Below are 13,165 nucleotides of genomic sequence, written 5' to 3' on the forward strand. Positions count from 1 at the left end.
ACACGGCCAAGGCAACAAAGGAGTGGCTCAAGAAGAAGCACATTAATGTCCTGGAGTGGCCTAGCCAGTCTACAGATCTTAATCCGATTGAAAATCTGTAGAGGGAGCTGAAAGTTGCCAAACGTTAGACACCAAGCCTTAATGACTTGGAGAGGATCTGCCAAGAGGAGTGAGCCAAAATCCCTTCTGAGATGTATGCAAACCTGGTGGCCAACTACAGGAAAAGTCTGACCTCTGTGATTGCCAACAAAGGATTTGCCACCAAGTACTAAGTCATGTTTTGTGAAGGGGATCAAATACTTATTTCCCTCATGAGCATGCAAATTAGTGCATAATTTGTTAGACATGCATTTCTTTTGAACTTTGTGTTGCTATTCTGTCTCTCAGTGCTACAATACACCTACCATTCAATTTTTAGACTGATCATTTCTTTGTGAGTGGGCAAACATTTAAAATCAGCAGTGGATCAAATACTTATTTCCTTCACTGTAGATGTCTGAGTGCTGCCAGCATTGCTGCAGATATTGAAGGGGTGGAGGGGGTCAGCCTGTCAGTGCTCAGACCATATGCCGCACACTGCATCAAATTGGTCTGCATGGCTGTCGTCCCAGAAGGAAGCCTCTTCTAAAGATGATGCACAAGAAAGCCTGCAAATAGTTTGCTGAAGACAAGCAGACTAAGGACATGGATTACTGGAACCATGTCCTGTGGTCTGATGAGACCAAGATAAACTTATTTGGTTCAGATGGTGTCAAGCGTGTGTGGCGGCAACCAGGTGAGGAGTACAAAGACAAGTGTGTCTTGTCTACAGTCAAGCATGGTGGTGGGAGTGTCATGGTCTGGGGCTGCACAAGTGCTGCCAGAACTGGGGAGCTACAGTTCATTGAGGGAACCATAAATGCCAACATGTACTCTGACATACTGAAGCAGAGCATGATCCCCTCCCTTCGGAGACTAGGCTGCAGGGCAGTATTCCAACATGATAACGACCCCAAACACACCGCCAAGACGACCACTGCCTTGCTAAAGAAGCTGAGGGTAGAGGTGATGGACTGGCCAAGCATGTCTCCAGACCTACACCCTATTGAGCATCTGTGGGGCATCCTCAAACGAAAAGGTGGAGGAGCGCAAGGTCTCTAACATGTTAGTCAGCCAAATAGTGTGTAAAAAAAAAAAAACAACTAAATTCACGTTATCATTTACATGTTGGCCCTGAACAGGCCAGTAGATTATGTTTGCACTTCATGCATGTAAATGTTAGCACAAATGTTTACATGCATACAGCAAAAAAAATAATCCATACACAGAACTGTGGACACAGATTTGTTTTTATTATCATTTTATATTCATTTTGAACGCAGTGCTGTTTACTGATCTTTTTGCAGCAGTGTGTATGGGGCCATACAAAACTATACCCGTGCATTCAGACCCTAGCAGAAGTTGCAGAGAGTGTCTGTATACATATAAGGATATTTATGCTTTGCATCAGATGTGTGGTGACAGCAGGTGAGCAATCGGGTATGACAGATCCTCCATAGGAATCAAAGGGCAAATCATTAATAAACACAGTGGTTTGCAATGTCCAAATAGTTGATTTACACAGCAGCACAGATCTGGTGGTTTGTAACATGTTAACAATACAGTGAATGTTACTTAGAGCAGATATGGATTTATTTTGAAGACTGCCATATCCAAATTTGCAGCTAATAAAACTCATCTGGCAAACACAGAGGCATGAAATGCAAATGATCCAGCATTTGATGGCGAATAAGAGTCAACATATGACAAATGAAGCCCTAATATGATCTTGCTTCAAGTCATAGATGCTGAAAGCAGACTGATCCATTTTGTGTTGTATGGTTTGTTTTACCATATGCTTTCTTCTTTTATTTAATTTCTGGACATCTGTATTTCGGTCCTTATTTTCTGTGTTTCGGTTATTCTTTCCTCAGACAAATGAAAATGAGACCTGGAGAAGTGCTTATAGATTGTTTGGATTCTATTGAAGATACTAAGGGGAACAATGGTGATCGAGGTAAATATATGTATTATTTGTTTGAATTGTCATCATTTGTGTTCTTTGGTTTTGTATATAATTGAAATTAAAGTTTAAAAGAAAATCCACTGTGGCCATTTTAATACACTAATGCCCCGTACACACGATGAGAATATCGGACGAATATCGGCTGTCTTTTTTCACCTGCTAGTCTCACATCGAAAGTAAAAAGGTTACTAAAGATACGAAAATTCTTCTATGAAAGAAAAGAATTTCGAAAGTGATGTCATGTATTGCATTGTATTTGTTTTGTATTTTCAGACGACTACTGTACTGATTAAACGAAAATCGTACGATCTGGTTTATCAATCAGTGATTCTCATAGATGGGCACCATATTTTATAGTTGCTCAACTGTACTATATTTCAGTAGAAAGTGATGTTGAAATGAAAGTTAGAATTGCAGATCCAAATTCTTTGCATTTTTGTGGAACGCCTCTTTGAAATTGGTTTCTAGAATAGCACTGCAGAAAACTACTGAAGGAAAACCAGTACTGAGAGAAATATGTGGGCTGCAATTTTTGACCCCATTTAGAAAGAAAAGTTGCCTGGCATGTGAAGCCTATTGGTCATCAAGTATACAGTGAAAAAGAGCAGACAAGGGCGCACTCTCACCGTGCATTACCGTGGTGTACCACGTGTTTATTAAATAGACAAATGGATGTATACCCCCTTCCTCAGAGCTCAGAGGGTTTATCTCCCGAAGCGCGTTAGTTTAGCCCTATTAAGGATACAGCATTTGTGTGACTGTTATTGCGGACCACATATACTGCTTTTATCTTTGTTGGTTTGTGAGTATACATCCATTTGTCTATTTAATAAACATGTGGTACACCAATGCACGATGAGAGTGCTCCTTTGTCTGCTCTTTTTCACCAGTGTTCAGATTTCCAGATCTTTGAAGGGCAGTACCTCTTCGTCTGGCATCCTGAATTTCTTTTAGTCTGTATGAGGATTGAAGCGCTGGTTTCGTTTGTTTATCAAGTAGAGTTGCAAGAAAAAGTATGTGAACCCCTTGGGATTACGTGGAGTTTTACATGAATTGGGCATAAAATGTGCTCTGAACGTCATCTAAGTCACAACAATAGAAGAACACAGTCTGCTGAACATAATACTACACAAACATTAGATGTTGCCATGCTTTAATTGCACATAACATGTAAACATTCACAGTGCAGGGAGGAAAAAGTATGTGAACCTTTGGACTTAATAACCGGTTGACCCTCCTTTTGGCAGCAATAACCTCAACCAAACGTTTCCTGTAGTTGCAGATCAGACCTGCACAACGATCTGGTGTAATTTTGGAGCACTCCTCTTCACAAAACTGTTTCAGTGTAGCAATATTCTTGGGATGTCTGGTGTGAATCGCTCTCTTAAGGTCATGCCACATCATTTCAATCGGATTGAGGTCAGGACTCTTACTGGGCCACTCCAGAAGGCGTATTCTGTGCTGTTGCAGCCATTGTTTTGTTGAATTACTTGTATGCTTTGGGTCATTGTCCTGTTGCAGCACCCATCCTCTGCGGAGCTTCAGTTGGCGGACAGATGGTCGTACATTTTCCTGCAAAATGTCTTGATAAACTCTGGAATTCATTTTCCCATCATTGACAACAATCCGTCCAGGCCCTGAAGCAGCAAAGCAGCCCCAAACCATGATGCTCCCTCCGCCACGTTTTACAGTGGGGATGAGGTTTTGATGTTGGTGTGCTGTGCCTTTTTTTCTCCACACATAGTGGTGTGTGTTCTTCCCAAACAACTCAATCTTGGTTTCATCTGTCCACAGTATATTTTGCCAGTAGTGCTGTGGAACATCCAGGTGCTCTTTTGCAAACTTCAAACGTGCTGCAATATTCTTTTTGAACAGCAATGGCTTCCTCCGTGGTGTCCTCCCGTGTACTCCATTCTTGTTTAATGTTTTCCTTATTGTAGATGTCAACAAAAATGTTAGCATGTGCCAGAGATTTCTGTAGGACTTTAGCTGACACTCTGGGATTCTTCTTTACCTCATGCAGCATTCTGCGCTGTGCTCTTGCAGTCATTTTTACAGGACGACCATGCCTAGGGAGAGTAGCAACAGTGCTAAACTTTCTCCATTTGTAGACAGTCTGTCTTACCATGGACACATGAACATCAAGGCTTTTGGAAATACTTTTGTAACCCTTTCCAGCTTCATGCAAGTCAACAATTCTTGATCGTAGGTCTTCTGAGAGCTCTTTTCTGCGAGGCATGGTTCATATAAGACAGTGCTTCTTGAAACCAGCAAACCCAAAACAGGTGTGTGTTTTTTAAGGGCAGGACAGCTGTCCGCAACACATCCAATATCATCACACTGATTGGAGTCAAGGTTGGCTCACTCCTGGCTCCAAATAGCTCTGGGAGAAGTCATTAAGCTAGGGCCTCACATACTTTTTTCCTCCCTGCACTGTGAATGTTTACATGTTATGTGCAATTAAACCATGGCAACATCTAATGTTTGTGTAGTATTATGTTCAGCAGACTGTGTTCTTCTATTGTTGTGACTTAGATGACGTTCAGAGCACATTTTATGCCCAATTCATGCAAAACTCCACGTAATCCCAAGGGGTTCACATACTTTTTCTTGCAACTGTATACAGTATAAAAAGTCAGAAATCTGCATAATGGTTCTGAGTCAGCATTTGAAGTACTGAAACTTGACTGATTCTGCATGATAGCCAGGCAGCTGATATTTTTAGAAGTAAGCAATGGCATCCTCCATATACTTTTTCAGTTTCCTGTTACTCGGATTATGGAGTCCCGGTCACTTTGTCCATTAGGGGAATCTTGAAATTCAACCCACACTCACTTACTGTACACTCACCTTTGCTACACTCCTCTGGAGTCTAAACCTTGTGTAAGCTTCATGACAAACGTCCGAAGTTTGCACAGAATTCATAATATCCTCCTTCCACATGACAGTGTTCAGGCCTGACCACTGCATCCTGGGAGGAGGTCGCTTGCTCTACCAGACCCAGAAATATTTTTTGCAAGGACGCTTAACACCCCGGTTACATCGGGCGCGACTTTGCATGCGATTTGCATGCCATGCGACTTGCAAATCGTATGCCAAGTTGCATCCTATTGTCTGCTATTAAAGTGGTCATATTGGTGCGGTTCCGACTTGGCCTGAGCCACACCGATTTCTAAAGTAGTGCATGCACTACTTTTGTTGCGATTTTCATAGACATCTGTGTCAGATGTCTTGCAAATCGCAACTGAAATTGGCAGGTCACCCGATTTTGAAATCACACAACTTCACTGTAAGTCACACGATTTTAAAATCGGCTTTGATGTGACCGGAGGTTAAGGGATTATTTGCACTTGTGGTAGCGCTTGCCTCCCCTCTGAAAAGTGATCCACAATGGATTACTTTCAGAGAGCAGTAGACAGGCAGCTGGGAGGTGATATGTCACCTCCTCACCACTGCATTTAACCATAAAAAGCCCTCACCAAAGCACCATAACTGTGGGCATTACATGTGGTTGCAGGACAGTTGCATTGCGCCATGAGGTATAATTTTTGCTAGGAAGCAAAGTTTCCATTGCAGCTTAGGGGAGCAATAAAACCACAGCACAACCACCTATTTTTACCACCCAGAGCTACTCAGGGAACACAGAGAACATGAGTATAAGTGGGTCAGGGAGTGATCTTTCAGTAAACTGGTCAAGCATACAGGATGCATGTCAGGGTGAAGTTAGATTCTGAAAGCGTTGAAACAAGAGGATCAACATGACTTCCCAACTTGCATTTCTATAATGAAATTTGCAGTGGAAGTCTGAATATTTCTCTCAGTACAGGTTTCCTAAAACTTCAGACAAAAAAAAAATCAGTGAGTCAAAAAAGGAGGGATGATGTGATTGTAACTGGGCAGACAATGCAGATCTGAAGGTAAGGTTGATTTTTCACAGCTGCTATGTAGTGATTACTAGAGAGCTGTGACAAGAGTATAGATATAACTAAAATTTTACAACAGTTTCTATGCACTTGTACTGTTAGATGGACTAGAAAAAAGAGAAAACAGAAGCACCTAGACACTCCAGTGCTGCAAGTCTTTGTGGGGTAAGGAGGAACAATAGGAACATGGTAAGGTTTAACCAGTTTAGGATTTCCCCCAAGAGTCGCGCGGGGTTGACATCTCACTTGTCAGCTTAAGGGAAGCCTGTGTTAAAAGAAATACACAGGATGAATGCCTTCTGAAAATGTTAATTTCCTAGTTGCTATTCTGATCTGCTCGCTTCAGTTTTACTAACCCAGAACAAGAATGCAGATTAGTAATCCTGATTTAACATGGACATTACAGCTATATGATAGTTCTAGGTGAGGGGCTCAAAGTACTTAAAGCGGAGTTCCAGTTGAAAAAAAAAAGATAAAAGTCAGCAGCTACAAAAACTGTAGCTGCTGACTTTTAAAATACAGCCACTTACCTGTCCCTCAGTCCAGCGGTGTCCTCACCACCGCTGGTTTCACCGGCCATCTTCTCTCCCCAGCGCCGGTATCCTTAGTGTGGGCACCCGGCTGTGAAAGCTTGCGGCTTCACATCCTGGTTCCCACTGCACATGCACGAGAAGCGCTGCGCTTTGTGAATAGCCCTGTAGTCTTCTGAGACCTGTCACATGTCCCAGAAGACTACGGGGAGGGAAAACAATTTCCGCTTCTGATCGCCTAGGCGATCCCAGCAGAAGTGGTAGTGGGTACCTGTCAAAGGTGCCAATCCATAATGGGGAGCGGGGGACAAGCATTAAAGCAGAACTTCCCCTTTTGAGTGAAGCTCCGCTTTAAGTCTAAGACAACTAGATAACCAACATTAAAAAAAAGAACTTCAGCAATGACAGCTTTCATATTCCTTTCATGAAATATTTTTTCTTTAACCACTTGAGCTCCAAAATATTTTATCCCCTTCATGACCAGGCCAATGTTTGCTATTTAATGCTACGCTGCTTGAACTGGTAAATGTGCAGTCATGCAGCACAGTACCCAAACTAAATGTATATAATTTTTTTTCACAGAAATAGAGCTTTCTTTTGGTGGTATTTGATCACTGCTGTTTTTTTTTTTAAAAACAAAAATGACCAAAATTTTTTGGGAAAAAAGCCCCAATATTTTTTACTTTCTGCTATGAACCATATTCAATAAAAAAATAGAATTTCTTCATAAATTTTATCCAAAATGTATTTTGCTACATGTGATAATAAAATCCCAATAAATGTATATCGATTGGTTTGTGTGAAAGTTATAGCACCTACGATCTATAGTATATATATTGAAAGTTTTATTTATTTTTTTAAAATACTATTAATGGCGGTGATCAGTGATTTACAATGGGACTGCAATAGTTCAGCGGGCAATCTGATACTAACTGACGCTGGGGGACCTAACTGCCATTAACATCACCAGTGACATTAATACAGTGATCAGTGATAATATAATACACTGTCACTGTACTCATGACACTGGCTGGGAAGGGGCTAACTCATAGGGTGATCAAGGGGTTAAATATGTGCCTAACTATGTGTAAAGTGTGTTACTTTTACTAATAGATCTTGAAGTTTCTCTTCCTTGCTTTACAAAGCTCTGTGTTGATTGTCAATAACAGTGGGTGCTGGCCGGGGGGGTGTACATTTGTGCACCCGAAACCTGGAAGTAGGCAGCGCCGTATGGGCGGGAGGTGGTGGGAATTGAATAGGTATAGAATAACTCCACTTTTGTTGAGAAATTGCAGGGATTTTAACTTTGTTGCAGTTTCCTACCTTTTTGTTATGAAGAAATACTGTAGCTGTTTGATTTGAGAGAATCTTTATGGGAGTAATTTTATTATCAATCAGCTGCTGTACTTGCAGAGCTGTAATGAAAGGGTCTGCCTCCCTTTAGATGTGATTTCCCTTTGGGAGTATCTCACCAAAAATCTTGTATCTTAGTTGCAGACTTCTGGGAAAATCATTGAGCCAAGCACACAAGCAGGAAATGACATTTCTGGGGGGCGTTCTATACACCATCTTTGTACAGAATGCCTCCAGGTTGCCATATTGCATTGCATATTAAAGAAAATTATAGCAATGCAGTTGAAGGGTTTGCAGCAAAAAAGAGGCAGCTCCATTTTTTCCCTACTTTTTTGGTTATATATCCTATCTTATTAAAAAAAAAATCTGCTCTTTTGATTGGTGCTAAAAGAAGGCAGCTCTGAGCGTTTATTCCCATGTTCCTTACCAATATGTAAACATTTTGCCCTGCTTTAACCACTTGCGGTCTACCCTACAGCAAATTTACTGTTACAGGGTGGATGTTCTGTGCAAAATCACATATATAAATGCGCGAAGGGGCGTGCGCGAAGGCTGCTGGAACACTGCTTTTGCTGTGATTAGACACAGCAGAAGCTGATCAACAGGTGCTGGCCAATGGATGATTGCTGGCACCCGTTGAGCATCAAGGAGAGGCCCAGGACACAGCTCTGCCTATGTAAACAAGGCAAAGCTGTGTCCTGTCAGTGGCGATCTGCTAGATTTTCTTTCCTGCAAAGAAAGGAAAGAAAATCTAGCAGATTGCATAGTAAAAACAGCAGTGTGTGTACACAAAACACATAGATAGGCACACAGTTAATCCTTTGATCACCCTAGATGTTTAAACCCTTCCCAACCAGTGTCATTTATACAGTGACAGTGCATATTTTTAGCACTGATCACTGTATTAGTGTCACTGGTTCCCATAAAGTGTCAGACTGTTTGCCGCAATATCACAGTCCCGCAATAAGTCACTGATCACCGCCATTACTGGTATTAAAAATAAATCTAGTGTATATGTACCATAGTTTGTAGACGCTATAACTTTTACGCAAACCAAACAATATATGCTTATTTAAATGTTGGGGTTTTTTTTTGTTTTTTTTATACCAAAAATATGTTACAGAATACATTTTGGCTTAAATTCATGAAGAAATTTGATTTTTAAAAACTTTTTTATTGGATATGTTATATAGCAGAAAGTAAAAAATATTTTTTTTAATTTTGTTTTTTTTTTTTATTTCAGTCTTTTTTTTTTTGTTTATAGCGCAATAAATAAAAAAACCCAGTGATGATCAAATACCACACTGCACTGCATTACATTCATTCCCAGCCTCAGTGGCTAGGAATCTGTCAACGGGGACCCGGAAGTGACGTCACATCACTTCAGAACAAAAAGGGGAGGGGAGCAGATGTGTACGCTCTCCTCCCTCCCCCTATGCCTGCCGGCAGCCACTGAACTGGTCACGGGCCTGCAGATGAGCAAGTGGAGCCTGGGAGACATAGCGAGCCTGGGGGCTGAGGCTGGCACGATAGTGGGCTGTGTGGAAGCAATCGGGCGCTAGCACTGCCGCCCGAATGCTTCCACCTGACTGGTGAGCCCTGAAGGTAAAAAAAAAAACTACCTGTCCAACACTCGGAACAACATGTCCCGGGTGTTGGGCGATATGAATTGAACATCCCTGACTATATTCCCAAAAGTATTGAGACACCTTCCTTTATACACACATGAACTTTAATGGCATCCCAGTCTTAGTTCATAGGGTTCAATATTGAGTTGGCCTACCCTTTGCAGCTATAACAGCTTTACCTTTTCTGGGAAGGCTGTCCACAAGGTTTAGGAGTGTGTCTATGGGAATGTTTGACCCTTCCTCCAGAAGCACATTTGTGAGGCCAGGCTCACAGTCTCCGCTCTAATTCGTCCCAAAGGTGTTCTGTCTGGTTGAGGTCAGGACTCTGTGCAGGCCAGTCAAGTTCCTCCACCCCAAACTTGCTCATCCAAGTCTTTATGGACCTTGCTTTGTGCACTGGTGCGCAGTCGTGTTGGAACAGGAAGGGGCTATCCCCAAACTGTTCCTACAAAGTTGGGAGCATGAAACTGTCTAAAATGTCTTGGTATGCTGATGCATTAAGAGCTCTTTTCCTTGGAACTAAGGGGCCAATCTCAACCCCTGAAAAACGACCCCACACCATAATCCCCCCTCCACCTAACTTTACACTTGGCACAATGCAGTCAGACAAATACTGTTCTCCTGGCAAACGCCAAACCCAGACATGTCCATTGGATTGCCAGATAGAGAAGCGTGATCTATTATTCCAGAGAACACGTCTCCACTGCTCTAGAGTCCAGTGGCGGCGTGCTTTACACCACTGAATCCGACGCTTTGCATTGCACTTGGTAATGTAAGGCTTGGATGCAGCTGCTCGGCCATGGAAACCCATTCTATGAGCACTCTACACACTGTTGTTGTGCTAATCTGAAGGCCACACAAAGTTTGGAGGTCTTTAGCTATTGACTCTGCAGACAGTTGGCGGGGTTCTGCGCACTGTGCGTTTCAACATGCGCTGACCCCACTCTGTCATTTTACTTGGCCTACCATTTCGTGGCTGAGTTGCTGTTGTTCCCAGTTGCTTCCACTTTGTTATAATACCACTTGATTTTATACACCTGTGGCCATGGAGGTGATTGTAACACCCGGATCCAATGATTTGGAGGGGTGTCCCAATACTTTTGGCAGTATAGTGTAGTTACAGGATTTCTGTTTACTTGTGTATGTGTTGTTTTTCCAGGCAGACTTTTAGTGACTAATCTGCGGATAATATGGCATTCCATAGCACTACCTCGAGTCAATCTTGGTAAGTAGAATAGGTTTGTTTGTACTGATATACTTGCTCACACTCTATAGTTCTTCCTGTCCGGTAAAATCCCAATGTTATGCATGTTTTGCCAATTGAAGTTTTTACTTGTTTCTGAATCCTCAGACGATACCCAGTCTGGCTGATTATAATCACAGCCGGAAACATTTCTGGCAGTAGGCTGTCTACAAATGTACTGACTGTTTGAGACACCTAAGCAGGACAAAACATGGCTGTATCTTCCTTTAAGGATAAGTTCACTTTTGAGGAAAAATTGATAAATTCACATATTTTTGCAGTAATACTTCTAAGCCTCAATGAACGCTAGCATTTTTTTTTAAGCTCAAAAAATGCTGGACACAAAGCCCTGGCAATAGTGTTGTTTAGTAGCGTTTTATGAGCATTTAGGAGCATTAGCGTTTTACAATACATGTAGAGGAAAGAAAAAAAGCTGGTATGAGCGTTTTAGTAGCATATAGGAGCATTTAGCATTTGTTTTTCTGCTGGAAAAACTCCAAAAAACCTCTACAAAAACTATTTTGTTCTGCTCTTAGTCACTGAAGTTCAAAAAACACTAATAGCCTAAAGTAGTGTGCATGGACACATAAGATATCACTATTTAACTTCTAGGAGCAGAAAAATATATGCTGATAATAGCTTCTAGGAGCTGAAAAAAAGCTAGTGTGTATGGAACCCTAAACCCAAATTGGAACTCTTATTAAATTAATTTTTGACATTAATCAGTGTTTTTTACTGAAAAAAGAACCTCTGTATTAAATAGAAAAAAATATCTACTTCTGAGTTCCATCATTTGAGCTAAAGTTTAGACAAAGCTCTCATTTTCTCTGTCCAGGATTACTCTGGTTGATTTTACATCAAGAGACTGCAGAGGTGGTGTACTGTTTTCTGCTGTATCCCTGCTTTGCAGATAGTTTCTCTTGTTTGACAAATATTTGGTAACACTGTATCCTCAGGGTTGTTGTAACGTTTGCTGCATGTTATTAATATTGGTCAGACAGACCACGTCTTGTAGAATTGTAGTGGGGAAAGCAGATCAAGGCATAGTCACAGAGCAGTACTACTTAGCCGGAAGCAGGTAATGAGAAAATAGGACTGCCTTCATATACAGTTGCAAGAAAAAGTATGTGAACCCCTTGGGATTACGTGGAGTTTTGCATGAATTGGGCATAAAATGTGCTCTGAACGTCATCTGAGTCACAACAATAGAAGAACACAGTCTGCTGAACATAATACTACACAAACATTAGATGTTGCCATGGTTTAATTGCACATAACATGTAAACATTCACAGTGCAGGGAGGAAAAAGTATGTGAACCTTTGGACTTATTAACTGGTTGACCCCCTTTGGCAGCAATAACCTCAACCAAACGTTTCCTGTAGTTGCAGATCAGACCTGCACAACGATCTGGAGTAATTTTGGACCACTCCTCTTCACAAAACTGTTTCAGTGTAGCAATATTCTTGGGATGTCTGGTGTGAATCGCTCTCTTAAGGTCATGCCACAGCATTTCAATCGGGTTGAGGTCAGGACTCTGACTGGGCCACTCCAGAAGGCGTATTCTGTACTGTTGCAGCCATTGTTTTGTTGAATTACTTGTATGCTTTGGGTCATTGTCCTGTTGCAGCACCCATCCTCTGCGGAGCTTCAGTTGGCAGATGGTTGTACGTTTTCCTGCAAAATGTGTTGATAAACTCTGGAATTCATTTTCCCATCAATGACAACAATCCGTCCAGGCCCTGAAGCAGCAAAGCAGCCCCAAACCATGATGCTCCCTCCGCCATGTTTTACAGTGGGGATGAGGTTTTGATGTTGGTGTGCTGTGCCTTTTTTTCTCCACACATAGTGTTGTGTGTTCTTCCCAAACAACTCAATCTTGGTTTCATCTGTCCACAGTATATTTTCCCAATAGTGCTGTGGAACATCCAGGTGCTCTTTTGCAAACTTCAAACGTGCTGCAATATTCTTTTTGGACAGCAATGGCTTCCTCCGTGGTGTCCTCCCATGTACTCCGTTCTAGTTTAATGTTTTCCTTATTGTAGATGTGTCAACAAAAATGTTAGCATGTGCCAGAGATTTCTGTAGGTCTTTAGCTGACACTCTGGGATTCTTCTTTACCTCATGCAGCATTCTGCGCTGTGCTCTTGCAGTCATTTTTACAGGACGACCATGCCTAGGGAGAGTAGCAACAGTGCTAAACTTTCTCCATTTGTAGACAGTCTGTCTTACCGTGGACACATGAACATCAAGGCTTTTGGAGATACTTTTGTAACCCTTTCCAGCTTCATGCAAGTCAACAATTCTTGATTGTAGGTCTTCTGAGAGCTCTTTTCTGTGAGGCATGATTCACATCAGACAGTGCTTCTTGAAACCAGTAAACCCAAAACAGGTGTGTGTTTTTTTAAGGGCAGGACAGCTGTCGGCAACAATATCATCACACTG

General features: G+C 41.7%; 1 protein-coding gene across 1 annotated transcript in view; it reads left to right on the top strand.

Moving 5' to 3' along the window:
* BBS5 (Bardet-Biedl syndrome 5) overlaps positions 1 to 13,165 on the top strand; it is an 81,552-nt gene that overhangs the window by 15,395 nt on the left and 52,992 nt on the right. The window contains exons 2-3 of the mRNA XM_089660442.1: positions 1,953 to 2,035; positions 10,638 to 10,703. Of these exons, the coding sequence (XP_089516568.1) occupies positions 1,953 to 2,035; positions 10,638 to 10,703 (149 nt within the window). The remainder of the gene's footprint in view (positions 1 to 1,952; positions 2,036 to 10,637; positions 10,704 to 13,165) is intronic.

Source organism: Staurois parvus, unplaced genomic scaffold (genome assembly GCF_062004578.1).
Source record: "Staurois parvus isolate SC_StPar_1 unplaced genomic scaffold, SC_StPar_1.0 ptg000031l, whole genome shotgun sequence".
NCBI lineage: Eukaryota > Metazoa > Chordata > Amphibia > Anura > Ranidae > Staurois > Staurois parvus.